The 25,819-nt window shown below is 62.2% G+C and overlaps 3 protein-coding genes across 4 annotated transcripts; all 3 read left to right on the forward strand.

The window, feature by feature from the left end:
• The first annotated feature begins 807 nt into the window (after positions 1–807).
• On the forward strand, positions 808–8,688 carry SSRP1 (structure specific recognition protein 1). Of its 2 annotated transcripts, none has more exons than XM_064163489.1 (17): positions 808–895; positions 1,451–1,560; positions 2,051–2,236; positions 2,362–2,467; positions 2,969–3,159; positions 3,258–3,488; positions 3,580–3,683; positions 3,798–3,926; positions 4,678–4,899; positions 4,971–5,043; positions 5,458–5,596; positions 5,730–5,775; positions 6,579–6,702; positions 7,187–7,357; positions 7,641–7,732; positions 7,828–8,011; positions 8,279–8,688. In XM_064163489.1, exons 2-17 carry the CDS (start codon positions 1,507–1,509, stop codon positions 8,345–8,347), a joined length of 2,121 nt encoding a protein of 706 aa, XP_064019559.1. In that variant the 5' UTR covers positions 808–895; positions 1,451–1,506; the 3' UTR covers positions 8,348–8,688. The 2 variants fall into 2 exon arrangements, with proteins under 2 accessions (XP_064019559.1, XP_064019560.1); XM_064163490.1 differs by lacking the exon at positions 808–895 and adding an exon at positions 910–928.
• Positions 8,689–10,085: 1,397 nt separating this feature from the next.
• Positions 10,086–20,923, forward strand: TNKS1BP1 (tankyrase 1 binding protein 1). Its single transcript, XM_064163488.1, has 13 exons — positions 10,086–10,379; positions 10,565–10,687; positions 11,536–11,651; positions 11,802–12,432; positions 13,110–13,182; positions 13,892–15,109; positions 15,230–17,910; positions 18,448–18,769; positions 18,958–19,090; positions 19,307–19,446; positions 19,624–19,790; positions 20,337–20,401; positions 20,603–20,923. The coding sequence occupies exons 3-12, from the start codon at positions 11,576–11,578 to the stop codon at positions 20,395–20,397; spliced, it is 5,502 nt and encodes a 1,833-aa protein (XP_064019558.1). The 5' UTR covers positions 10,086–10,379; positions 10,565–10,687; positions 11,536–11,575; the 3' UTR covers positions 20,398–20,401; positions 20,603–20,923.
• Positions 20,924–21,027: 104 nt separating this feature from the next.
• On the forward strand, positions 21,028–25,071 carry APLNR (apelin receptor). The gene has a single exon (XM_064163495.1). The coding sequence runs from the start codon at positions 23,720–23,722 to the stop codon at positions 24,833–24,835; it is 1,116 nt and encodes a 371-aa protein (XP_064019565.1). The 5' UTR covers positions 21,028–23,719; the 3' UTR covers positions 24,836–25,071.
• Positions 25,072–25,819: the final 748 nt, after the last annotated feature.

A 25,819-nucleotide genomic window follows, 5' to 3' on the forward strand; every position in this document is an offset into this window, starting at 1 on the left:
GGGGGTAGGGGGTGCAGGCAGGGCGGGGCAGGGGGCGGTGTCACAGCCTGAAGGGCGGGGCGGGTTCCCACGCCCCTCTGGGGGGATGGAGAGGGTAGGGAGGGGCAGGGGGGCTGTACCTGGTTCCCCTCGCCCAAGGGTCCCCTGAGATGAGGGCAGTCCCTGGTGGGGTCCCCGCCTTCCTCATGGGGCACCCTACATCTTGCCGGCTGTCCCGAGGTTGGGGTACCTCATTTAGGGGTTCGGGTGTGTTTTGTGTGCGTGTCCCCCAAGCTTTGGGAATGTCCCGTACCGGGGGCGCTTCTTCTCTGCGGTGCCTCCATTTTAGGGGTGTCCTATCTTTGGGATGCCCCCGTGTTTTGTGTGTCTCCGTTTCGGAGGTGCCTCGGTCTTGAAGTGCCCCCGCCCATGACAAAGCCCTTCCACCCCCGCCGTCGCGGTGACACCACGAGGGGAGCCGGCGGCCCCTAAGTTTTGGGCGTGCCTGGCTTTTAGCTGCTCTCATTTTTGGGGTGTCCCCTCTCTGGGGCGTCCCCATGCTTTGGGTGCTCGCTCTTTGCGGTGAGCGGTTCTGGGGTGCCTTCCCCCAAGTGGTGACGTCCCAGGACCGCTCTGGCCGGGAGCCTCGCTCCGTGTTGCGGTGCTCGGCGGGCAGCAGCGCGGCCCTAGGGCACGGCAGCGCCGGCTCCTGCGGCGGAGCGGGGGCCGCGTCCTCTGCAGCCCGAACCCCCGACTCCTCCGGATGCTCGGCGGTGGCGCTGCCTCGGGCTCCTCTCGGTCCTCCGCGCCCGCCGCGGCGCCCGGAGAGCTGCCCAGAGCGGCCGTTCTCTATGGCGGAAGCGGAGCCGCTTCCGGTAGTGGTGGCGGCGGCGGCGGTGGGAAGGCTCCGCGTGAGGTTCGTGCTGCGCAGGCGGGAAAAGTGGCGGCGGTGCGGGGGGGCTCCCCGGGAGCGGGGGGTGGGGAGCAGGGGTCGGGGGCGGGCTGCGCCGGGGCTGGAGTGCGGGCTGAGGCGGGGGGGAGCGGAGCCATGAGGCTGCTTAGGGGAAGCCGGGCCCGGTGCTCGGGGGACCCGGGTTCAGGAGGGTCTAAGCGAGGCAGAGGGGGCCGCCGAGCCTCGGGGGTGCTGAGGCCGGGGGTGCTCTGGCGTGCGGGGACGGGTCTGGGCCGCAGGGGGGGGCAGGGCAGGGCTGAACGGGCGGAGGGCAGCGGAGTGGAACGCGGCGTGGGGGCGCGGCGCAGAGGGCCCCGGGGCTGTGGCACATCGGGGGAGGGGGAGGCGGGGTCCGCGGAGGTCCGGGATGCCGCCCGCGAGTGGGTGGGTGCTACGCACAGAGGCAGCGCTCTAGGGGGCGAAGAAAGGGAAGCTGGCGTTGGGAGTGGGTTTAGGGGGGTGGGAATTGGGTTGGGGTGCTGGCAGAGCCCTCACACTGACTTCCCTCTCCCCCGGCAGCTGCTCTGGCCCGGGGCCGGCCTGGGGGCACTGACCGAGTCTCTGCCCCGGCCGCCATGGCCGACACGCTGGAGTTCAACGAGATCTACCAGGAGGTGAAGGGCTCCATGGTGAGTGTGCCGAGGAGGATGGGGGCTCCTTGTCGAGACGTTACCAGGTGCTACCCCAGTCCTACTGCTGCCACGTCCTGGCAGACGTGGGGTGTACCGGTCCTGGTGGGGAGTGGGAAGGAGAGGTGTGCCAACTCTGAGCTCCACTAGAGCTCCTGTGAGAGAGCTGTGTGCTGGTGTTGGCCTGTGCCCGTGCCAGGAGTGCCATGGGGCACTTTAGGTGGGGTCAGGTGTTTTTGTGTCACCCTGAACCTTCAGACTTCTGGGGCATTGTCTCCAAAGCCCAACACACCTCTAGCACCGTGGGTACTGGGACTGTGATGCCTGGAGCCTGAGTTTGAGCAGTGAGGGGGGTGCAGGCTGCAGCAAGCAGCCAGCTGGGAGGTTGCTTTGTTCCCCCTGAAGGGGTTGTGCCCCTGGTTGTGCCCTGAGAACGCTGGCTCCACGGTGTTGGGTTGAGCTGCCCACTCACAGATGCCTCCTCCCCCAGAACGATGGGCGGCTGCGGCTGAGCCGCCAGGGTGTCATCTTCAAGAACAGCAAGACAGGGAAGGTAGACAACATTCAGGCCTCAGAGCTGGCCGAGGGTGTCTGGCGGCGTGTGGCGCTGGGGCACGGCCTCAAGCTGCTCACCAAGAACGGCCACGTGTACAAGTACGACGGCTTCCGGGAGTCGGTGAGTACTTTGCTACAGTTGATGGCTCTTTGCCTGCCGGCTTGGCTGAATAATCCTGACCCCACCTTGGACAGCCCTGACTCTCCCCAACAAAGCCCTGACCACACCTCCTTCTTCCCACCTAGGAGTTTGACAAGCTCTCAGAGTTCTTCAGGACTCACTATCGCCTGGAGCTGGCTGAGAAGGACCTGTGTGTAAAGGGCTGGAACTGGGGCACTGTGCGCTTTGGGGGTGAGTGCTGGTGTCACTGGAACTGTAGGAAGAAATCAGAGAGTCCCAGCGTGGTAGGGGTTGATAGAGACCTTTAGAGATCATTCAGTCCAACCTGCCCTGGTAAAGCAGGGGCAGCCAAAGCAGGTTGCCCAGGATCCCAGTGTCCAGGTTGGTTAGAAGTTTCTCCAGAGAACCTTTAGGAGCAGCCTGCACCAGGGCTCCACCACCCTCACAGCAAAGAATTTTCTCCTCCTCTTCAGGTAGAACCTCCTGAGTTCCACTTTGTGCCCGTTGCTCCTTGTCCTGTCACAGGGCACCACTGAAATGAATCTGGCCCCATCCTCTTGCCCTTCACTCTTTAGCTTTTGCCGAACATCGAGAAGATTCCCTCTCAGGCTTCTCTTCTCCCACAAAAGAGCCCAGGGTCTCTCAGCCTTTCCTTCTCACAGGACATGGTGCATCTGTCCTCACCTCATAGCTCTGATCATGCCATGACTGTGACCTCCTCCCGCTCTCCAGGGCAGCTGCTCTCCTTTGACATTGGGGAGCAGCCTGTGTTCGAGATCCCTCTCAGCAACGTTTCCCAGTGCACCACTGGCAAGAATGAGGTGACTCTGGAGTTCCACCAGAATGATGATGCCGAGGTCTCACTCATGGAGGTTCGCTTCTATGTCCCACCAACACAGGAGGATGGTGTGGACCCCGTGGAGGTCAGTGAAGGGCTTTGGGGAAGCTGTGGGGACAGTAGGGTAGTTGGAGGAGAGCATCCAGGTGCCCTCAGCCTGCCGTGACTCCCCCTCCCTCGTAGGCCTTTGCCCAGAACGTCCTCTCCAAGGCAGATGTGATCCAGGCCACTGGAGATGCCATCTGTATCTTCCGTGAGCTGCAGTGCCTGACGCCGCGCGGGCGCTACGACATCCGCATCTACCCCACCTTTCTGCACCTCCACGGCAAGACCTTTGACTACAAGATCCCCTACACCACCGTGCTGCGCCTCTTCCTGCTGCCGCACAAGGACCAGCGCCAGATGTTCTTTGTGGTGAGGGGCACAGGGCCCCGGCCCCTAGGGATGAGAAAGGCTTGTGGCCTTGTGGAGGGATCTCAGCCCTTCACTCCTCTTCTCTGTTCAGATCAGCCTGGACCCCCCGATAAAGCAAGGCCAGACCCGCTACCACTTTCTCATCCTGCTCTTCTCCAAGGATGAGGACATCTCACTGACTCTCAACATGAATGAGTGAGTTCAGTCCTGCCAGACCTTGAGCTCCTCCCTGGCCTTGGAGGCTGAGGAGAGTCAAGGGAACCTTCTGAGCTCCTGTTCTCACCATCATCTGCTGCTTTGGTCATGCAGGGAGGAGGTGGAGAAGCGCTTTGAGGGACGACTTACCAAGAACATGTCAGGGTCCCTCTACGAGATGGTCAGCCGAGTCATGAAGGCGTTGGTCAACCGCAAGATCACAGTGCCCGGCAACTTCCAGGGGTGAGACATGGCTGAGGGGTGGGTGTGCCCTGTGCCAAGGTGGCCATGCTGGTCACTAGCATCCTGGTTGTCAGCAAGACTGTGACAGCAAGATCAGGGCAGGAGTTGCCCTTTTCTACTGGGTACTGGTGAAGCCACACCTCAAATCCTGGGCTCAGTTTTGGGTCCCTCATTCCAAGAAGGATATTGAGGGGCTGGAGCACATCCATAGAAGGGCAGTGAAGCTGCTGAAGGGTCTGGAGAACAGGTCCGGTGAGGAGCAGTTGAGGGACCTGAGGTTGTTCAGCCTGAAGAAAAACAGGCTGAGGGGACACCTCTGGCTCCCTGCGACTCCCTGAAAGGAGGTTGGAGCCAGGGAGAGACAGGACAAAATGAAATAGCCTCAAGTTGCCCCAGAGGAGGTTTAGGTTGGACATGAGAAACAATTTCTTGCCCTTGAGGGTTGCCAAGGCTTGGCTCAGTCTTCTCAGGGCAGTGGTAGAGTCTTCGTGCCCAGAAGGTTTCAAAGCTGTAGAGATGTGCCGAGGGGTATGGTTTGGTGGTGCCCTTGGAAGTGCTGGGTTAACACTTGGACTCTGAAAGATCTCTTCCAGCCTAAACAACTCTGTGGTTCTGTGGATGGCAGCTGGGAGATGGGGGTGGGATGGTGCTGGGTCACCGCAGGAGTGTCACAGTGATGCTGGCTCGCTGTGGGTCCCACCTTGGTGCTGGGTCCCTGCGTGTGTCACACGGGCTGCATTTGTCCTTGCAGCCACTCGGGCGCCCAGTGCATCACCTGCTCCTACAAGGCCAGCTCGGGGCTGCTGTACCCGCTGGAGCGCGGCTTCATCTACGTCCACAAGCCGCCTGTGCACATCCGCTTCGACGAGATCTCCTTTGTCAACTTTGCCCGTGGCACCACCACCACTCGCTCCTTCGACTTCGAGATAGAGACCAAGCAGGGCACACAGTACACCTTCAGCAGCATCGAGAGGTGGGCACGGGGAGGGCTCCCTCTGGTGCTCTGTCACCCCCCGTCCTTGACCTCCTTGTCCCACCCTGCAGGGAGGAGTATGGGAAGCTCTTTGACTTTGTCAACGCCAAGAAGCTGAACATCAAGAACCGAGGGCTGAAGGAGGTACCTGCTGGGCAGGGCTGGTGCCCCTGGGATGCTGGCAGGGCTGGAGTGGGCAGGGGCTGGGCACTCTTCTCGCCAACATTCTGCTGCTTTTCTTTTTTTGTCACCTCTCTTTTCTCTCCTTGCCCTTGTAGAAGAAAAAGGTCCGTGCGATACTGATTCCCCTTGCTCTCTGTCCTCCTCCTGGTGCAGGTTCCTCTGCATGGCCATGGTGCCCCCTGACTAAACCCTGACTAAATTCCAGTGTGATGTGTCAGGCCTCCCTAACCCACATAACTTTTCCTCCCTCTCTCTCAAGCCCTACTGGGATGGGGATGTGGCTGGTGTCCCTGTCCCCTGCATGCCCTGGGGGCTGCCTGGTGGCAACAGTGTGGCTGGTGCCATGGCCCTGGTCCTCATCCAGCTGTCTCACAGGGCATGAAGCAGAGCTATGATGAGTATGCTGACTCAGATGAGGACCAGCATGATGCCTACTTGGAGAGGATGAAGGAGGAGGGCAAGATCCGAGAAGAGAATGCCAACGACAGCAGTGACAACTCAGGAGAGGAGACGGGTGAGAGCTGAGGCTGAGGGTGTGAGGGATGGCCAGGGGTGCTTGCTTGGGTGCTCCATTTCCTTCCCCTGCCCTGGTGAGGTTGTGCCCATCCTCACCTCGCTCTAAGCTGACCCCTGTGCTCTCCTTCCAGATGAGTCCTTCAACCCTGGGGAAGAGGATGATGATGTGGCTGAAGAGTGAGTAGAGGTTGGGCAGAGTCTGTTGAGGGGACTTGGTCAAGGTGTTTTGTGGGACAGCAGCAGTTAGTGAAGGCGCCAGGCACAGAATCATAGAGCCACAGACTGATTTGGGTGGGAGGCGATCTTTAAACCTCACCTAGTCCAGCCTCCTGCAGTCTGCAGGGATGTCTGCAACTAAAGCTCAGAGCCTCAAACAACCTGACCTGCAGTGGTTCCAGGGGTGGGGCAGCTCCCACCTCTCTGGGCAACCTGGGACAGGCTCTCACCACCCTGAGTGTCAAATGTTTCTCCCTTCTCTCCAGTCTGAATTTCCCTCTTTTAATTCATACCCATCATCCCTTGTCCTGTCACAACAGGCCCTGCTAAAGTGTGTCCCCAGCTTTTCTGGAAGCTCCTCTAAGCCCTGGAAGGCTGCAGGAAGGTCTCCCCAGGGCCAGTATCACTTTCCCAATTCCTGGAGTTCAGCCCTGGGAAGCAGCCGTTCTGAGCATGCTCTGGTCATGCGGTTATGGACCTGAGGGGTTGGAGTCTGCAGAGAGCCAGAGCTAGGTGGGGCTGAGCCCTGTTGGGTGCCAGGGCATGGAATGGGCAGGAAATTGAGGAAGGAGCCTTTGGAGGAAGCAGAGTCCCCAGGGAACTGCCCAGCAGAGCACAACAGCTGCAGCCTGAGAGCCTTCTGTGGAGCTGCAGAGCACTGGGCTGCTGCCCTCATGTTGCTGCCAAGTCCTCCATCCGCTGTGTTCCCTCTCCGGTGGGAGGGCCCTGAGCTGCTGCCGAAGCCTTGTGCTCCTGCCCCCTAGGTTTGACAGCAATGCCTCGGCCAGTTCCTCCAGCGGTGACGGTGACAGCGACCGCGACGAGAAGAAGCCAGCCAAGAAAGCCAAGGTGGCCAAGGACCGCAAGCCCCGCAAGAAGCAGGCGGAGGTGAGGGGCTGTGGTTGGGGGGGTGCAGGAGAGCAGGATCTGCTCTAGAGAAGCAATGAGGAGATGGAGCTCTCAGCCCACCTGAGCTGCTTCACTTTGGCCTGTCTTGTGCTGCCTCCAGCCTGTGTCACTTGTCCAGGCCTGGCTTCTGTGGATGAGTCCACATGGAGTTTCTGGGTGAGACCCTAGTCTAGGATTCTCAGAAAGGTGGGAGATGCCCAATCTCTGGAACCACTCCAGGTCAGGTGGTCTGGGGCCCTGAGCAACCTGCTCTGCTTACAGATGTCCCTGTTGACTCGGGTAAGGGTTGGACTAGATGAGCTTCAAAGGTCCTTTTCAACCCAAACTAGTCTGGGACTCTGTGAGGGAGGAGGCCAGCTGAGGCACAGCTCCTCATCCTGAGGCAGGCCCAGGTCCCCAGGTCTTGAGTGGCTGTTAACCATTTGAGGGTTTCACCTTTGTTCTCTCTGCTCCCCACCCCCAGAACAAGAAGGGGAAGGACCCCAATGCTCCCAAGCGGCCGATGTCAGCCTACATGCTCTGGCTGAATGCCAACCGGGAAAGGATCAAGTCTGACCACCCTGGTATCAGCATCACAGACCTGTCCAAGAAGGCTGGGGAGCTGTGGAAAGCCATGTCCAAGGAGAAGAAGGAGGTGGGGAATGGAGCAGCTGGGCAGTTCTGCTAGTGGGAGGGCCTGGCTTGGACCTGAGGAGCCTGGTGGACTCCACTGTGGTCTCGAGCTCCACAGATGGAGGGCAGGAGGGGAGTGTGGCTGTAGGGAGGTGATCTCTGGGATGGGAAGCTGTTGGGTGAGCATTGGCTTGGTCCAAGGTGGTGAGGGATGTGGTGGGAGTGCAGTGCATGTGGGGTGGTGTTGGGTGCTGCTGGTGGTAGAGGAAGAGAGAAAGTCCTGCTGACCTTGTGCTGCTCTGCAGGAATGGGATCGCAAGGCGGAGGATGCCAGGAGGGACTACGAGAAGGCTATGAAGGAGTATGGCATGGGCAGCAAGTCTGAGAGCTCCAGGGTGTGAGTGTCCCTCTGACACTAGACTGTCCCTGTCCTCAGGGTTCTTGGCTGGGGGCTGCCAGCAGGGTGTCACTTCTCCTGTCCTTTCCACTCAGGGAGAAATCTAAGAAGAAGAAGAAGAAGCAGGAGAAACAGGTGAAGGGCAAAGCAGAGAAGAAAGGTTCTACCTCCAAGTCCTCATCCTCCACCAAGTCCCCTGCTAAGAATGTGAACGAGAGCTTCAAGAGCAAAGAGTTTGTCTCCAGTGATGAAAGCTCCTCTGCAGAGAGCAAGAAGGAGGTGAGGGCCTGCGTTAGGGTGGAGGGGTGTCCTGGGGAGCATTTGTGGGAAGAGTCTTCCTTCCCCCTGGAACCCTCGGGTTCCTCTTGTTAGGTATCTCTGGATGGAAGTGGCTTGTCCGTGTACTACAGGTTACCTCAGGGTGAGGGGAGAGGAAGAGGGATGGGAGATGTCTCCCTGACCGCATCATCTGCTGACCTGTTGAATCCCTGACATGATCATGTCCTTCCTTGACCTCATTCCCTCCTTTCTGACCTCATTCTGCAGGACTCAGAGGAGGAGGGGGCGGCCAGCTTGCCCCGAAGCTCAGAGGACTCTGCGTCAGGCTCGGATTAGCCCTGTCCTACTGGCCCCAGGCTGGTCACCGAGGGGCAGGAGCCAAGTGGCCTCGTCGCAGGACGCTGCTTGGCCCCACCAAGACCTTGCCCTTAATGTGGGGAGAGGCGGGAGCGGGGCTGGAGTCCCCTCAGTGCCCCCTCAGTGCTGGCTGGGGAGCAGGACCTTCCAGAGAGGGGGGGTCCTGGGGGGTGTGGCCCCACCTCAGCCTGGTTCCCTATCCATTTTGTTTTTTTTTTTAATCTGGAGTTTTGTTTCTGTCTCGTTTCTTCCTCTTTGTTTTTTTGTATTTTGGGTCTGTTCTCGTGCCACCTGGGATTGAATAAAAAAAACCCAAAACACCCTGGCCTCAGCGTGGGTGCAGAGCTGGGGCCACGGCAGGGCAGGTTTGTGCATCTGCCTGTCCTTCCCCACCCCTGCTTCCTGCAGTGGGAACAGCTCTGTCCATCCCTCCAGCCATCCTTCCCCCCCAGAGTTTGGCTCATCAATCTGTCAGTCCATCCATCTTCGCAGTGGGGCCTGCTTGTCTGTCCTTCTCCCAGAGGAGCTCGTTCTGTCCATCCATCCTTTCCACAGTGGAGCCACCTCTGGCAGTCCATGCCCCCCGCAGCCCCCACCGTGCTGCCCTGGCCTGCGGCCAGTGCTGAGCTCACTCTGCTCCATTACCGGCCTGGCCGCTCCATCCTGGTGCCGTCGGGGTTTCTCCTCCCTGATCTGATTAGCTCCAGCCACGGCAGCTGCTTCCCGGCCTGGCTGTGGGCAGTCATTCCCCCGGGGACCCCCGCGTGTTTTACCGGCACCGCAGCGGGGAGGGGCTGCAGTGGGGTGTTGGGGGCTGGCTGTGAGCTGTGTTTTCAGGGAGGGGATGAGGTGTCCCAGGCTGGCTGCAAGCTGTGCTGGGGAGCTGCAGTGCTGTGCCAGGCGGGTAGAAAGCAGCGGTGGGGTGTCCCCGAGGTGGTGGGCGTCCCATGGTAGGGTGTGAGGCAGGAAGGTGCTGTGTTACAGTCTAGCTACGGAGAGCTCAGGCAGGGAGTCACAGAAATGGGGTGTTAGGGGGGTAGGAGATGAAGTGCTGCAAACTGGCAGTGCACTGTGGTGGGATAGTGGCTGGGGCGAGCCCAGGGGTTTGCTAGCCAGCTGGGGCAGGGGTGCCATGGGCAGCCAGGCACACAGCACAAGGGTGCCAAGCAGGTAGGATCTGGGTGTCTCAAGCCAGCTGTGCGCTGTGGTGGGGTGTCAGGGAGGTGATCACAGAATCACAGACTCGTTTATGCTGGCAAAGACCTTTCAGATGATGGAGTCCAACCCTTAACCCAGCACTGCCAGGTCACCACCAAACCATGTTCCTCAGCATCGCATCTCCACGGCTTTGAAACCCCTCCGGGGATGGGGACTCCACCACTGCCCTGGGCAGCCTGGCCCAGGCCCTGACAACCCTCACGGGGGAAAAGTCGTTCCTCCTGTCCAACCTGACTCTTCCCTGGGGCAGCGTGAGGCAGCTTCCTCGTCCTGGCGCTTGTTTTCGGCAGAGGAGAGGCAGAGGTCTCCCTTCGACACTCCCCGGGCCGGAGCCGCTCTAATGCCCTCTCTATGGTCGAGCGAGGCGGGACGTGGTGCCTCTCTATCCCCGCCGCGCCTCTCTATGGTCCGCCCGGCCACGCGGCGCCGGGGCCGTTCTATCCCGCTGCTCTCGTTGGCTCGGGGGGGTGGGGGGGGAGGCGTGGCCAGAGGTGGGTGAACGGCGGTCGTGTTTAACGGGGAACCGACATCTCACCGGAGCCGTGGCGTCCGCCGGGGCCGAAGCCGCGGGGTTCTCCGCAGCTTTGGCCCCGGCAGGCACCACAAGCCCGGTATTTCTACCCCGCCAATCGAGCGAGTGGTTCCGTTGCCATGGCAACGCGACTAGGCCCACAGGGTGCGGCCTTCCCAGCCACTCGAGCGGAGGCTTCGTTGCTGGGGCAACGCGATTAGGCCCCCAGGCCGCGGCCTGCTCAGATACTCCAGCGGAGGCTTCATTGCCGCGGCAACGGGGGTAGGCCCCACTGGAGCGGCGTGGGGGGACACGCGGACCCGCGTCCGGGGGCCTCATCACCGTTCCGGGGGAGGGAAACGGGCCCGATGGCTTCCAGATGTGGGTTGGGGGTGGGCCGAGGCGGGGCGGGGAGGGGAGGGCAGGGCCGGGAGGAGGCACCGAGCGGGTTTTTCCTGTCCCCGCAGCCCCGGTGAGTCACGGGAGAGGCGGTGGCAGCGTGAGACCCGTAGGGAGGGCAACACACCCCCGGTTCCCCCTGCCCGTGTTCCCCCAACACCTCTCCTGGACATGAGGCCGCTGTGGGGAAGGTGAGTGGGGCACTCCATTACCCCTGCGATGGGGTTGGGAGGTCAGAGGGGCGCTCCTAGTCCCAGGACAGCCCCAGAGAGGCCGGCCGGGGGTCAACGTGGTGCTTCTAGCCCCGGAAGGGCTGGTGACGGGGGTGCTTCTGGTGCCAGAGGCATCGGGAGGGGCTGACCGAGAGATCAGGGCGGTGCTCCCGGCCCCAGGGGGCTCAGAGGAGCTGGGCAGGAGGCTTCCGGCCTCGGAGGGCGCTGGTCGGGGGGGCTGGAGGAGTGCGCCTGGTCCCACGTGGGACAGGGAGGGCAGGTTAGGGGGTTCGGAGGGGTATTGCCGGCCCCAGAGGGGTCAGGCAGAGGCTGACAGGGTTTTGGGGGGTGGCTCGGGACAGAGAGCTGGCCTTGAGGCGCTGGTGAACCAGTGCTGGCGTGCAGGAGCTGATGGGGTTACTGGGGCAAGCTAGGGGTTGGCTCGGTGTTGGGGGTGCTGGCACAGGTTGGTGGGGATGGAGAAATAGGAACCATGTGGAATCTGGAGGCTGCTGGTGGGCAAGGCTCAGGGGTACACACAAGGCACTAGCTCTGGGAGTGGTACAGGCAGAGGAGTTTGGGGTCATCCTGCCAGGCCCAGTTGGTGCAGGTGAGCCAGGGGCAGTATACAAAGGGTAGGACCAGTGCTGGGAGGACTGGCGGTGCGATAGGGGCTGGCACGTGTCTGGTGCTGGCACAGGTGGACGTGAGGGTTTGGTGCACAGGTGGCAGGTCAGGACTATTGTACTGAGCTGGCTACTGAGTGCCCTCAGCACTAGGGCAAAGGGATACTCTCCAAAATGTTTCTACCCTTCCTCTCTCCACAGGAGCTGACCTGCACTGCATCTGCCCAACCCCAGCTTTGCCATGGCCTCGCAGCCTCAGCCCCTGCACCCAGCTATGCCTGCGGGCACTGGGCTGCTGCCTGGCAGCCCTGAGAAAGGTCTGTTGCCATGGGGTAGGGGGTTTGCTGGTCTGCTCTGTGCAAGAGAAACACCCGTGAGGGTGACAGGCTGGTGCCTGGGGTCTGTTCTGGCCCTGGCGTGCCCGTGGCGCCTATCTGACCTGGTGTTTCTTCTCTCCTTTTCTGCAGGCACCACTCGGCCCAAGCCTCCCGTCCGGCCCAAGCCCCGTGTGCTGCCCAAGCCAGCTGTGCCAGCCAAGCCCTCCCTGCCCGTGCCAGGGCCACGGCACCCCTGCCCAGAGCTGCCCTCAGCTGAGAAGATTAACCGCTTGGCTGGGCCCCAGCCCTATGGGGCACACAGCTCTGGGGGACCCCTCCGGCGCCCCTCCTTCACTGTCAAGTCACCCGAGACCCACAACGGGAAGGGGCTCATGTCCCCTCCAGCCACAGAGGGCCTGGCCCCAGCCCCCGGCGAGCAGCTGCCCTCTACCCCACCAACCTCCTCCCGCAAGGGCTCAGCTTCCTTCAAGGTGACGCCGGTGCCGGTAGCCACCAAGCCGGAGCGGTTTCCTGGCACCACGGTGGAGGAGATTCTGGCCAAGATGGACAACAGGGAGGGCCCAGGGAACCCTGACCGAGCCCGGCTCTCACCCTTCTGCTCCGACCCCTCCTCTCGCTTCGGCTCCAAGACCTTCACCGCCTTCCGCAGATGTCCCAGCGGGGAGGCGGATGCGGCCTCCTCCGAAGGCCCCCGGACACCCCTACGTGTGACAGGCGAGCTGGGCACGGCAGGTGATGGGTGCTCAGTCACTGAGACGAGGTGAGGGGTAGGGGAGGGGCCTCGGGCAGAGCCGGGTGACACTGCCTGGGGTGTCGCAGGGACAAGGATAACGGAGCTGAGGGCACGAGGCCGGCGTCCCGCCCGCAGCCACCATGGGAAGGCCGGGGCCGTGCCGGGCGGGTTGCTCAGACCGCAGGAACGGGTGTCTCGGCCCAGGAGCCGCCTCCAGGCTGTGAGCCAGCCGGCTGTGCCACTTTGGGGCCTCCCTGGGACTGGAATAGTGGCCAAGGGGACACCACCCCGGGCATCTTTTCCTTTTTTTCCAGCTTCACTGGTTTCCCTGCTGCTGGGCTGTGCCAGGGCAGCGGGTGGCTCTGTGGCACTCCTAGCTGCGGGATGGCCTGGGCACGAGCCAGCTCCAAGAGCTCGGTCTGTGGGAAGGGCAGGCAGGGGCTGCTTGAAACCAGAGTGTGGGAAACTCGCTCCCTAGGGGCCAGAACCTTCCGGAAAGGGACTCTGGGATGGTTCCCCCCTCCCTGCCGCAGCCCAAACCTCGCCGGGGTTTGGTGTTGCGTTTGGGTTTGGCAGCAGCTGGAGGGCCTGGCCCGACCCCATCCTGTGGCTAAGGCTGGTGGTGTGAGTCGGAAGGCAAGCAGAGGCGTGTCAGGGAGTTCAGACAGTTTAAATTCACCCTCCCGGCCTGTTCTCTCCGGCAGCGGCTCCCCCCCAGCCGACCCGAGCTGTGCCGGGGACTCCCGTGGACGCCGGAGGCTGCCGTCCCCCCCTGACGTGAGTCCTCGCCTCGCCCTCCCGTGTCGCGGCTGCTCTGCTGCTGGGCTCTCTCCTTCGGGGCTCTCCTGTCTCTGCGGGGCTCCCTCTCTGCGGGGTGCGTCTCTCTGCCTTCTCCTCGTGGTGCCAGGTGCCCCCTGCACTGGGTGCCTGGGCGCAGGGCCAGGTTCTTCTGGAGGGGTGACGCGTGCCAGCGCCGGTGCCGAGGCGTGGGCAGGGTGCAGCCGTGAGTCACCAGCTGGGGTTTGGTGACCCGGCAGGTATGTGGCAGGACAGGCCCCTCTGGGCTCTCTGCCAGCCCTTCACCCTCTCTCTGTGCTTGGGGCGGTGTCACCACGGGGGCAGCCTAGCCAGCTCACCCCAGCAAGGAGCACTGACCCCAGGCGCCCTGGGCTGGCACTGGCAAGGGGCTGTCCAGCCCCATGGTCGAGTCTGTCTGAGGGGGTTTTACTCCCTTCTGCATCATTTCTTCCTCTCCATGTATTTCTGAAGGATTAGGGCTCAAGGTGAGCATCGGTGAGGGAAGGCTTTGGGGGAAGGCAGTGGGGCCAAGGGCCCCCCACGGCTGAGTCATTCAGGAATAAGTCTGGTGTGGCAGGAGCATGGGCACCTCCTGTCTCAGGCGTGGGGCAGGGAGGGGGCCCTAGAGAGGGGATACCCCAAGAGGCTTCTCTCAAGTGATGTGGCCATCCCCTGGCTCTCTCCACAGCTCTCCATTCTCCAACCAGGCACTCTTGGACCCCCTGGCTCCCCACGGCCCCCTGCCTGTTTGACCCCAGATCCTGCCCCAGGAGCTCCTTTCCAGCCTGCCAAACCCCCAACCTCAGCCCCTGGCTCTCCCAGTGCGCCCTCAGAGCTCCCACCCCCTGGCTCCCCAGCCGAGGCCCCCAGCTCCCCCAAATCCCCGCCTCAGCCTCCAGCCCCAGGCGCTCCCTTCTCCACAGCCGAACCCCAGCTAGGCACGTGCCGCTCCCCTGGCTCCCCCCACACTCCTGGAGAGGGCTCCCCCAGCCCCCCCAGCACCCCCAAGCTGCCCTCCAGAGCCACCTGTCCTCCTGGCTCCCCCGAAGCTGCTGCTCAGTACCCAGCCCCCCCCAGCCCACCCCTGGTTAAAGCTTCTTGTCCCCCAGGCTCCCCGGAGGGACCCAGTGACTCCTTGGTGTCCTTCCAGCCTGCTGAGGAGGCAGTGGCCCCTCTCCAGGACTTGGGGCTCCGGCGCTGTTCAGAGGGTGTGCTGCAGTCTCCCTCTGCAGGGCAGGGGCTGGGGACACTGGGGGGCTCGCTGACCGCACTGCCTCGGCCTGGGGACCTGCTGCCAGAGCCCTCCCTGGGTAGTGACTCTAGCTGGAGCCTTTCCCAGTCCTTTGAGTGGACCTTCCCCTCCTGGGGGGCTCGGCTGGCAGCATCCCCCCCACAGTCCCCCATCCCAGAGGTGCCCATCTCAGGGTCTCCTGAGGGGCAGAAGGACACAGCCCCCAGCTCCCCGTGCTCCCCAGGAGACAGTGGCTCTGAGGGGGCTCCGTGCCCTGGGGGTCCTGTGGCCCAGCGAAAGGCTGAGGGCTCAGTGGAGGAGGATGCAGGGGACACAGAGCCAGGTGGCACCGAGCTCCGCTTACCACTCTGCGTGACGGAGCCTGACCAGGACCCGGCTGTGCCTGAGTCCCGAGCTCAGCCTGGCCTCCCCATCGCAGCCACCTCCCTGGATCAGCCCTTACCAGATCCAAATCCCACAGACAGCTTGGCCTTGCCTTGGGCATCAGTGGGCACCTGCCCGGTGAGCCTGCAGGGCCCCGGTGGGCCATGCCACACTGAGGGCACACCAAAGGACCACGAAGGCCAAGCTGACCCAGGCTGGCTGACGGAGCTGCTGGCATCACCCCGGGTACACACTGCAGGACATGGCTCTGCCCACGTGGAAGGGTCAGAGGTGAGGAAGCCCAAGTGGCTCTGCCGTGATGGGGCTACCCAGAACATGGTGTTGGTGTGGTGCTGGGCTGCTTGCTGTGGCCTCTTGTAACCCCTCTCTCTGTACCACTCCCTCCCTCAGGACCTGCTGGGCTGGTCACGGAAGGACCTGTGCAGCGAATTCGGCATTGGCAGATCTCACCACGCTGGCAGCTTTGACTGGAGCCATGCGGCTGCGGCCAGGGAGAGAGACTGGCCTGGAGAGGCAGAGAAGGACCAGGAGTTTGGGACTAAAGCAAGCTGGGACACCCCTGGCAGGAGCAGGGACAGGGACCAGCCGGCCAGGCCCTTCAGCAACACCAGGAGTGACTGGCACAGTGGGTATGGGACAGAGCCAGCAGGGGAGGCAAGGCTGGACTGCAGCCACTGGCCCATGTCTCATGGTATGGGGCAAAGCTGCCCTCGGGACCCAGACCTTGGCACTGGCAAACCTGAGTGGAACACAGGCTATGGCTTGAGCAGTGGGGAAGAGAGCAGTGCCAGGCCCATAGACTGGGGCAGCAGCCACAGCGTGGAACACAGGCAGCAGCAAGGTGGGGAGCCCAGCTGGACTAGCAGGTATGGCCCCAAGCACCCCCAGAGCCAGGACAGGGAGACCACTGCTGCCTGGTCTGGTGAGTATAGCACTGGTGACACAGAGATAAAGGGTAAGGAGCAAACCCCAGATTGGGCCTGTAAATACAGCAGTGGGGATGCCAAGGAGAAGGATTTGACACTGGGCTGGGCTGGCAGATCCAGCACTGGGGATACTGGGAGCCCAGAGCAGGAGCTGAGTCCCAGTAGAACAGGCTGGGCCAGGCAATACAGCAGCAGAGACATGGAGAACCAGGACCAGGAGTTCAGCCCCAGCCGCCCAGCCAAAGCCAGCCAGCATGGCACCAGAGACACAGAGACCTGGGGCAGGGACTTCAATCCTAGCAGATCAACCTGGGCTGATAGATGTAGCAGCAGGGATGCGGAAACCCAGGACAAGGACATGGGGAACCAGAACCAGGAGTTCAGCCCCAGCCAACCAGCTTGGGATGACAAATACAACACTAAGGACATGGAGACCCAGGACAGGGACACAGAGGCCTGGGACAGCAAGCTCAAACCCAGCAGACCAACCTGGGATGATGAGCACAGCACCAGGCATATGGAGAGCCAGGACCAAGAGTTCATCCCCAGCAGACCAGCTGAGGCCAGAGAGTGCCATGGCAAGGACGTGAAGACCTGGGGCAGCAGCAGATTCAGCCCCAGCAAATCAGTGTGGGGTGACAGGTGCAGCACCAGGGACATGGAGGTCCAGGAAAGGGACATAGAGACTCAGGACCACAAGTTCAGCCTCAGCCAACTGGTTGAAGCCAGCGAGCACAGCATCAGGGGCATGGACATCAGGGACAGGGAGTCCAAGTCCAGCAGCCTGGTGTGGGGTGATAGCTGTGGCATCAGGGAGATGGAGAGCCAGGACCAGGAGCCCAAACCAAGCAGGTCAGCTTTAGACAGTCAGTACAATTCCAGGAACGTGGAGACCTGGGATAGAGACATCAGACCTGGCCAGCTGTCCTGGGATACTGAGTGCAGCAGCAGAGAGATGGAGACCCAGGACAGAGAGTTTAGCCCCAGCAGACCAACCTGGAGTGACAGATGCAGCACAAGGGACATGGAATCCCGGGACAGGGACATGGAGAGCCAAGATCAGGAGTTCAGCCCCAGCAGTCCAGCCTGGAGTGACAGATGCAGCACAAGGGACATGGCATCCCGGGACAGGGACATGGAGAGCCAAGACCAGGAGTTCAGCCCCAGCAGACCAGCCTGGAATGACAGATGCAGCACAAGGGACACAGAGAGCCAAGACCAGGAGTTCAGCCCCAGCAGACCAGCCTGGAATGACAGATGCAGCACAAGGGACACAGAGAGCCAAGACCAGGAGTTCAGCCCCAGCAGACCAGCCAAAGCCAGTGAGCACAGCACTGAAAACACCGAAACCTGGGACAGAGAGTTCAGTGCCAGCAGATCGACCTGGGACACAGAGCCCCAGGAGAGGGACACGGAGACCCGAGACAGGGACATGGAGAGCCAGGACAGGGAGTTCAGCACCTACCAGCTGCCCCATGCCAGTGGGCTCAGCTCTGTGGCCACTGGGAAGGGAGAGGCAGAGCCTGTCCCCAGCCGGCTGAGCTGGGCCTGTGGCCATGGTGTTAGCCAGGCTGAGCTGGGCCATGCAAATGTTCCTGATCCCATGGTGCAGGAGCCAAGCGGGGGCAGTGCCTGTGGGCAGGAGCGTGATGCCACCAAGAGCAGGGGCTGGGCTGAGGAGCTGGGAAAAGCCCAGTGTCACAATCAGTTTGGTGTCATTGGGATGGAGCAGGTGCTGGGTTCCTCCAGTGCCCTGGTGTCACCAGGTGGCTCAGTGGCCTGGTCTAGTGGAATGAGGTCTGGGGGTCAGCAGGAGCCCCTGGAAGACTGGCACAGGGATCTGTCATTCAGCACCAGCCAGGACCTCGCCTTCAGCACCTCGGGTGCCACCAGCCCCAGGTGGGCTGGTGGTGAGGGCACCAGCCCCTCACCAGGCACCACCGACGAGAGGCCAGGACAGGCCTCGAGTGAAGCCCTGGGCAGCGATGCCAGGCTAGAGGAGCTGTGCTGGAGCATGGAGCTGCAGGATGCTGAGGCCAAGCACCAGGAGTGGGTGAGCGCCTTCAGCGCTCGCTGTGCTGCACGGAGTCAGGACTTAAGCACTGGGGAGCAGAGCCCAGAAGATGCCACCAGCACAGGGGACAGGTAAGGAGGGTGCTGGCAAGGGGAGCACAGCTCTTGGGAGAGACCTGTCCCCTAGGGTGTTCTGCAGTGGGGACTTGCATGCCATGGGTCTTGTCCTGGAATCCTGCCATGCCTCTTCTCAGCAGGCACTAGTTGCCAGGGCCCCTTGTTCCCAGCCTCCACATCTGCCCCTCTGGCCAGCAAGCTGCATCTGGAGCTTCTTAGGGGTTTCCCCCTGTCCCAGCAGGATCTGGTGCCATCTTGAGCTGGTCCAGGAGGGGATGGTGCCCTTGGGTTCCTTGTGCTGTTGTCACTTTGATGGAGACAGCTGTGAGCCAAAGTGGCTTCAGCCTTTGGGAAGGGACTTTGAGGGAAATGTTCAGCAGTGCCACCCCTTGGTGGGACATCCTGGGAGAGAGGGAAGAGTCCTGGACACCCAGGAGCAGCATTTGCCTCCCATGCCTCAGTTTCTCCTGGGGCAGCTGGGGCAGGGCAGGACCCATGGGTCAGCTGGAGCTGCAGGAACTAGGAGAGGTCTCCTCTTGTGTCCCTGAACAGAACCATCCTTCTCATGGACTCCAGCCCACCAGAGGACAATGCCCTGATTGCCCTCCAAGCCACAACGGCCTCCCAGAGTGAACCACCCACCCCCACAGAGGAGCAGAGGGATGCCCTGGAGCCTCCAGTGAGCACCAGAGACCCCCCTTCAGGGCCAGGGGCTGCCAGCGGGACCCAGATGGATATGGGGCATGAAGGACTCCCCTTGGACCACCCTGATGGGGAGAGACCACCCACTTATGGGGAGAAGAGGCTCTCCGTAAGCACCTCCCAGCCTGAGGCATCCCTGGAGCCTCCTGGGCAGGAGTTCACCTTCCTGGAGGTGAGTGGGGAGGGGGCTGCTTTCAGCCTGCTTGTATGACTCCAAGAGGCCTGCCTGGGGGCCCTGCTCCCACCCTGGGCACAAGATCTCTACCCAAAGGGAGTGGTGCAGATTCAGGGTTCCCAGTGCCATTGCAGGGTTCCAGGGCCCCTCAGCACTGGCACTGACCTGTCCCTGTGTCCTGGCAGGACACGGAGGTCCTGGACAGCAGCATGTACCGCAGCAAGGCCAGCCTGGGCCGCAAGCGCCCGCACCGGGCACCTGCCCTGCGCCCTGCCGCCAGCGCCGAGGGAGACGCCTGGATCTTCAGGGACTCCACTGGTGAGGGCATGGGGTGGGGGCCGTGAGGGGTGAAGGGGACCATGAGGGAGGAACGAGGGCCACATCAGAGGGATGGGGACTGTGGGAAAAGGATGGGGGCCTTGGGAGTGGCACATAGATCGTGGGATAAGCATGGGACCATGGGAGAGGGATGGCATGGCTGCGCGTCCTTGCAGAGGTGTCTCATGGTGTTACCATCCCCATGTACCCCCGCAGAGCCCCGTGCCCCCCGCCCAGCAGCATCAGATGAGGATGAGGAGGTGCCAGAGGAACCCAAAAGCCGCCGGGTGCGGTCCTCCCCGGGCAAAGGGGTGAAGGTGCCACTGTTTCCTGGGCTCAGCACAGCCGTGCTCAAGGTGGGAACACTGGAGGGGAGCAGACACCTTGGGGGTCTCAACCTGGAGAGGGGAAACTGGGTCAGGTTTGGGCTTGGAGGGTGGCAGAAGGTGGGCAGGGATGGGGGTTAGGCTGTGGAAGGATTTGGGGGAATCTGGGCACCGTGTGCCCACCTAACCTCACTGCTGTGCGCTCAGGCCAAGCTGAGGGGCCGCAACCGCTCTGCTGAGGAGGGGACAGTGCCAGGGGACAGCAAGGGACCTCCTGCCAAGGACCCACATGTGCAGCGCTCCAAGTCCTGCAAGATCTCTGGCCTGAGTGGGAAGCCCCCAGCGCTGCCCCCCAAGCCTGAGAAGTCCTCAGGGTGAGTGTGGGATCCTCCTGGGGAGGGAGTCAGGGAGTTGAGGGTGTGTGGTGAGTTTGGGGGTAGCTGAGGGGGATGCTGCAGTGTGAGGAGGTGATGGGGGGGGGCTTGTCACCTGGTGCAGTGACTCACTTGAGGGTGGGTTTCCCAGGAGTGTGAGGGTTTGGGGTGCTTTAAGGGTGTGGAAGGTGCTCAAGGGGTGCTGGGGGTCCCCAGGCCAGGGCCTCAGGTGCTGGTAGTGGCAAGAGCCTGGGCTAGGTCCTGACTGTTTGGTGGGGGAGTGTCTTTGGCTGAACCTCTTGCCTGGACTTCTGGGGTGTCCCACCCCTGAGAAAGCTTTGGATGGGCCCAGAAAGCCCCAGCTGGTGACAGACACCATCATCCAGGGCCTGCCCCCCGTTCCCTGCCTGCCTGAGCTCGCCAGGAAGCAGCAGTTGGCCAGGACACCCCTTGGCTGTGCCTCAGGGTGTTGGTCTGTGTCTGGGAGTCACTCTGTGTCCCAGGAGTGTTCTGGGAGATCAAGCTGATGCTGTGTGACCTCCATAGGTCTGAAGCGTCTCCCCCCCACTGGCTGCAGGCGCTGAAGCTGAAGAAGAAGAAACCTTGATTGGGTGAGCATGGAGCTGGGTGGACACAGGGTCTGGGCCCTTGGGGGCTGGCAGGGATAGTGTGGACGGGGCCGTGGCTGGGGTGGCCCTGCGTGTCTCTGTGGCAGCACCCCAGCTCCTGCCTGCTCCAGCTGGGCCCTGATGGGGCTAGGACTCCCCTAGGGCTGAGTCCTTACCCACCCTTCCCTGCCATGTCTCTTCCAGGCTTGTGTCCCCGAGGTTGTCACCGCTGTCCCCAGATCAGGCCTGGGGCTCCCCCTACACACATCTATGCACTTTGTATGAAGCTCGCAGGGTCCCGTTCCACTTTCCCCACCCCTACCCACTTTTCCCCTTACCTCTGCCCACAGGCAACCCTCCTGTCCCTTGCCCTCCCCCACTGTCTCCTCAGTCCCTATCCTTGGGCCTGGGGGTGGGTACCAGCCCCTCCCTCCCCTGCCCTTGCCCCACTCCCAGCCGGAGCAACAGCAGCTCAGGATGTTGGTGCCACTTCGACAGGACAATAAAACTCTGATGGTTGGTTCAGGGGGGCCATGGCTCTTCTCTTGTCCTCTCCCTGGGTGGCCCTGTAGGGGTGGGGGGACGACGGCATGGAGAATGCCACCAGGAGGAGCTCCAGCTCTGCCTGCAGCTAGAAGTGCCACCTGCATGGCTTTCTGGGGCACCCATGGGTGCTGCCTGGGTGCAAGTGGTCTGGAAATACCCCTCTGGGTGCCTCCTTCTGTAGGTGCCCACAGAGGGCCGTGTGCACAGATCTGGGCATCTTTTTACACACATAGACCCTTCCAACATCCCCTGCTGGCACCCATCAGCCCCATGGTTCCATGTCTGGGCATGCAAACTGCATGTACATCTACCAGTGTGTGCTTGCACCCCCTTTTCTTGCCTTCACCCCTCTGCAGAAACACCTTCTGGCATCTCCCACCCACACCTCTGCCCTCATGTGCCAACCACACCCACTCTGGCACCACACATGCTTCTGGCCCTTTCTCCCTACCCACTATCTTCTTTCTGGGTTCACCCCAAGCTGGATCAGGAACAGATGCCACCTAGCTCCAGCCTTCTGCCCCTGCTTGAAGGTGCTTTGCCACCGTGCCAGCTCTACCCCCCACCTGGGTTCTTGCCTGAGTTGTGAGTGGACCTGCCCCAGAAGCTGTCTGAGGACATCTTACCCCCTGGAACGTGGCTGATTTTCCTGGCAGAGCCTGTTAGAAAGGCAAAGGGGAGGGGGAGATGACAGCCACTTGCCCCCCACACACAGCCCCTTGCAGAGCCCCATGCCCCCTGTACTCCCCTCCCCATGCTTCACAGATAACAGTGCTCGTTATCAGCCCCGTGCTGATAACATTGCTGCTCTCCCTATGCTTCCAGGCACTTCGCCCACCCCTGTCCCTGCCCCACCACTCCAGGCGGGGCTCCGGCTGGCCCCATTTGTCAGCCCGGAGCCAGGGGCTTCACTGGCACCCTGCGACAACACTCTGCATTCTGCAGGTGCCAAGGGATGACCCTGCAGACCCTTGGCATCCCCAATAGCTTCCTGGTGGGGCTGGAGTGGTTTTGACCTGCTCTGTGCCACCCACAGGGCACAGGAGCAGTTGGCATGGTTGGGCACAGAGCTCTCCTGCTGCAGCTGCTCAGCGAGGCTGTGGCTGCGCCGGCGTTTATCAGTTGCCTGGTTTGTATCCCGTTGATGCCCTCTCCATCAGGCTGTGCCTGTCCCTGCCTTCGCCCCCCTCGCACGGGCTCTGCGCGTTCCCCAGCTATTGATCGTGTCAGGTTTGATCAGATTTTAGTTTCCATTCCTCGCAGGCAGGGGCCCCTCACTGTGGGCATCTTTGCACCCCTGCCCCAGTGCCCCTCATCTCCACTGCTTTAGAGCCAATTTGCTCTCCCGTGGGCAGGCTTTGGGTGCCTGGTTTGGTGACTGTCACACCCACCCCCCTGACCCCCTGCCGCTCCTCTCCTTTGGTTGTTGTAGCTTTGGAGACCACTTCGAGCTCACCTCCCTGTACCAGCCACCGATTTAAGCTCCCTCACATCTTCACGCCACTTTTCCCGGGATAAGAGTCCCAGTGCACCAGTGAAGAGGTGCCAGCTGTGCCCCGCACCCCAGCCCCACTTCTCTCACTGCCAGCGTTTGACTCTCTCCTCACCATCTCCATAGCCCTCTCCTCACGATTTCCCTGTTACAACAGCGAACAGCTTCAGTCCGTGCCCAGCCCAAGCGCCCCTGCTTTTCGCCCAGCCCCTGCCCCGGGGCGCTGCAGACTTTGCCAGACACTAACTTCTCCGGGAGCTTTTCCCCAGACCCGTGGTTCTGAGAACTCAGCCCCGTCGTCGCGGGAACTCTTCAGCTCAACTGCCTCCTACCCCCTATCCCAACCCAGGAGTTAATTTCTGGGGCGATTTCTCTCTCTCTCTCTCTCTGAGTTTTGCCGCCGCCTCCGCTGCTGCCTTCTGCTCCTTTGCGAACACAGAGCCATCGCAGAGCAACGAGGTCTCCCCCCGCATCGCCTAGGGTTCCTTAGCAGAAGGTGCCATAAAATGGTCGTTTTGTGGGCTGGGGACAGGGATCCTGGAGCTTCCCAATCCTTGACTTTCGGTAAGCGCAGAAAGGAGGGAAAAATGGGGCTCCGCAGCTGGGAACCTCCCCGCAGCCGCCGCTGCAGAAACAACACTCTGGAAGCAAAATGCAAAACGCCAAATGCCGAAGAGTGCCAAATGCACACACCCCCTCCAGGTGCCAAATGCACACACACACACACACACCAGGTGCCAAATGCAACCCTCCCAAATGCCAAACGCCAAATGCAACCCTCCCCGGGTGCCAGTCCGACGCTGCAAATGTCAAATGCAAGCCCTGGGCGCAGCGTTTGCATCCCGAGGTGAAACTCCGAATGCAAATCGGACCCGCCGGGTGCTGGACCCCCGGAGACAGGTCCGTAAAGCCCCCCCCGCCCCACCCTGAGCGAAAGTACCGCAGTCAGGCACGGCTCGGGGTGATGGAAGCCCCCGGAGGTGGCTCAGGGTGGCTGACCCCCGTCGGGGGCAAGGAGGGGCCGAGGGCTCTTGCAGGAGCTGACTGCTGACACCTGGGTGAGAGCTGCCAACACCCCTGGGAAGGAGCAGATGGAGGGGGGGGAGCTGTGAAATTTCCCACGGGGGCTCCCCCCCATCCTGTCCATCCCCTCAAGGAGGAGGGCGGAGTCGGAGGAAGGGGAGGTAACGCGGTGGGACCCGCGGGGCTGGGCTCAGAGGCCGGAGCTGCTGCTGGGCCCGGGATGAGCTGAGCTGAGCCAGGCTGAGCCCGTGGCCGGCGGCATGGAGGAGACGGCAGCGGACGCCTACACCTACGGGGACAACGACACTGACTGCGAGTATGCGGAGTGGGGCACCTCGCTGTCCCTGCTGCCCGCCATCTACTTGCTGGTCTTCCTGCTGGGCACGGCGGGCAACGGGCTGGTCCTCTGGACCGTCTTCAAGGGCGGCCGCGACCGCCGGCGCTCGGCCGACACCTTTATCGCCAACTTGGCCGCCGCCGACCTCACCTTCGTGGCCACTCTGCCGCTGTGGGCTGCCTATGCCTGGCTGGGCTACCACTGGCCCTTTGGCACAGCCGCCTGCAAGGTCAGCAGTTACCTGGTCTTCGTCAACATGTATGCCAGCGTCTTCTGCCTGACGGGGCTGAGCTTCGACCGCTACCTGGCCATCGTGCGGCCGCTGGCCACTGCCAAGCTGCGCTCACGGGTCAGCGGGCTGGTGGCCACCGTGGCCCTGTGGGCACTGGCAGCCCTGCTGGCCCTGCCGGCCCTGGTGCTGCGGCGAGCAGCCGCCCTCGGTGGGGACACCAAGATAACCTGCTACATGGACTACGGGGGTCTGGCTGCCCCGGGGACGGAGGGCGCCTGGGAGGTGGGGTTGGGGCTCTCCTCCACCGCCCTGGGCTTCGTGGCCCCCTTCGCCATCATGCTGACCTGCTACTTCTTCATTGCCCGCACCGTGGCCAGCCACTTCCACCGGGAGCGGGCCGAGGGGCCCCGCAAGCGTAAGCGCCTCCTCACCATCATCACCGTGCTGGTGGCTGCCTTCGGGGGCTGCTGGCTGCCCTTCCACCTGGTGAAGACCCTCTACGTGCTGATGGACCTGGAGGTGCTGCCGTGGTCCTGCAGCCTCCACGCCTTCCTCAACAACCTCCATCCCTACTGCACCGGCATCGCCTACATCAACAGCTGCCTCAACCCCTTCCTCTACGCCTTCTTCGACCCCCGCTTCCGCCATGCCTGTGCTGCCCTCCTCTGCTGCCGGACCCCTGGCCCCGGCCCTGAGCGCTCCGGCAGCTACTCCTCGGGGCACAGCCACCCCCCTGGTGGCAAAGGGGGGCCGGGACAGGGAGGCAAGCTGGACCAAGCCACCCAGGAGACGCTCTTCCGTGCCTGACCCACACCAATCCACTCCCAGTGCCCCCCGAGCTGGTCTCCTTGGGGGGACCCACCTCCCCCTGCTTACCCTGGAGCCTGGCTTGCTTTGGGGACCCCCCCGCACTGCTCTTGGGATGGGGAAACTGAGGCAGGGCCTGGGCAGAGCCCCTGGGGGGCTCAGGCAGGGACAGCTCTCCGCAGTACCCACAGGGCTTTGTAGTTTGTGACAAATAAATGACTTTTGGTTAAAAAAAAGGAGCAAGGTGTCTGCAGTTCCCTCTCGAGGGATAGGGAGGGAGCCGGCGGGCGGGCGGAGGGGGGGGATGGTCTGGGGCAGCATGGAGTTCGTCGAGTGGGAGTTATGTCTGAGCTTTAGGGTGCATGTGAGCAGGGGGAGGGATGTGTGTGCACTATGGAGTGTCCCTGCACCCCACAGCTGCCTGTGTCCCCTCCTGGCTTCCCGCTGGAAACCATGTTGAGGGCTCAAGCCCAGGGCAGCCCCCCCCTCCCCGAGTCTCTACCCCAACATCAACTTTAGGAAACGCAAGAATTCCCATCTCAGTACATCTGAGCATCACAGGGCACTGTGATGTGGCTGCTTTAACACCAAAATCCTTACAACCCCCTAAGTGCCCCTGCCCCAGGAGCTCTGATTGCATCAGGCACCCACCTTGTCCCACCAAATCCCATTCTGGGGCTTTTCTCCTTCTTATCTGAGGCCAGAAAAAGCCCTGACTGAGTCACCCCCGCGGCGCGAAAATGGGCTGCTGATGCCATCAAACAGCCAGGGACGAGAGGAGAGACAGATTTGGTTTGGACTGGGGGATCTGGGGACTGTTTGGGCTTGGACAGGGGCTTTTGGGGCCGATTTGGTTTGCGTGGGGGTTTTAGGGGGCTGAGGGAGACAATGGTCAACGCCAGACAGGAGTCTGATGAGGCACTAAATGGCTCCTCTCCCGTTTCCCCCCCGGTCCCCACCGCCTCCTGAGGCTTTGCTCTAAAT

Source organism: Pogoniulus pusillus, chromosome 24 (genome assembly GCF_015220805.1).
Source record: "Pogoniulus pusillus isolate bPogPus1 chromosome 24, bPogPus1.pri, whole genome shotgun sequence".
NCBI lineage: Eukaryota > Metazoa > Chordata > Aves > Piciformes > Lybiidae > Pogoniulus > Pogoniulus pusillus.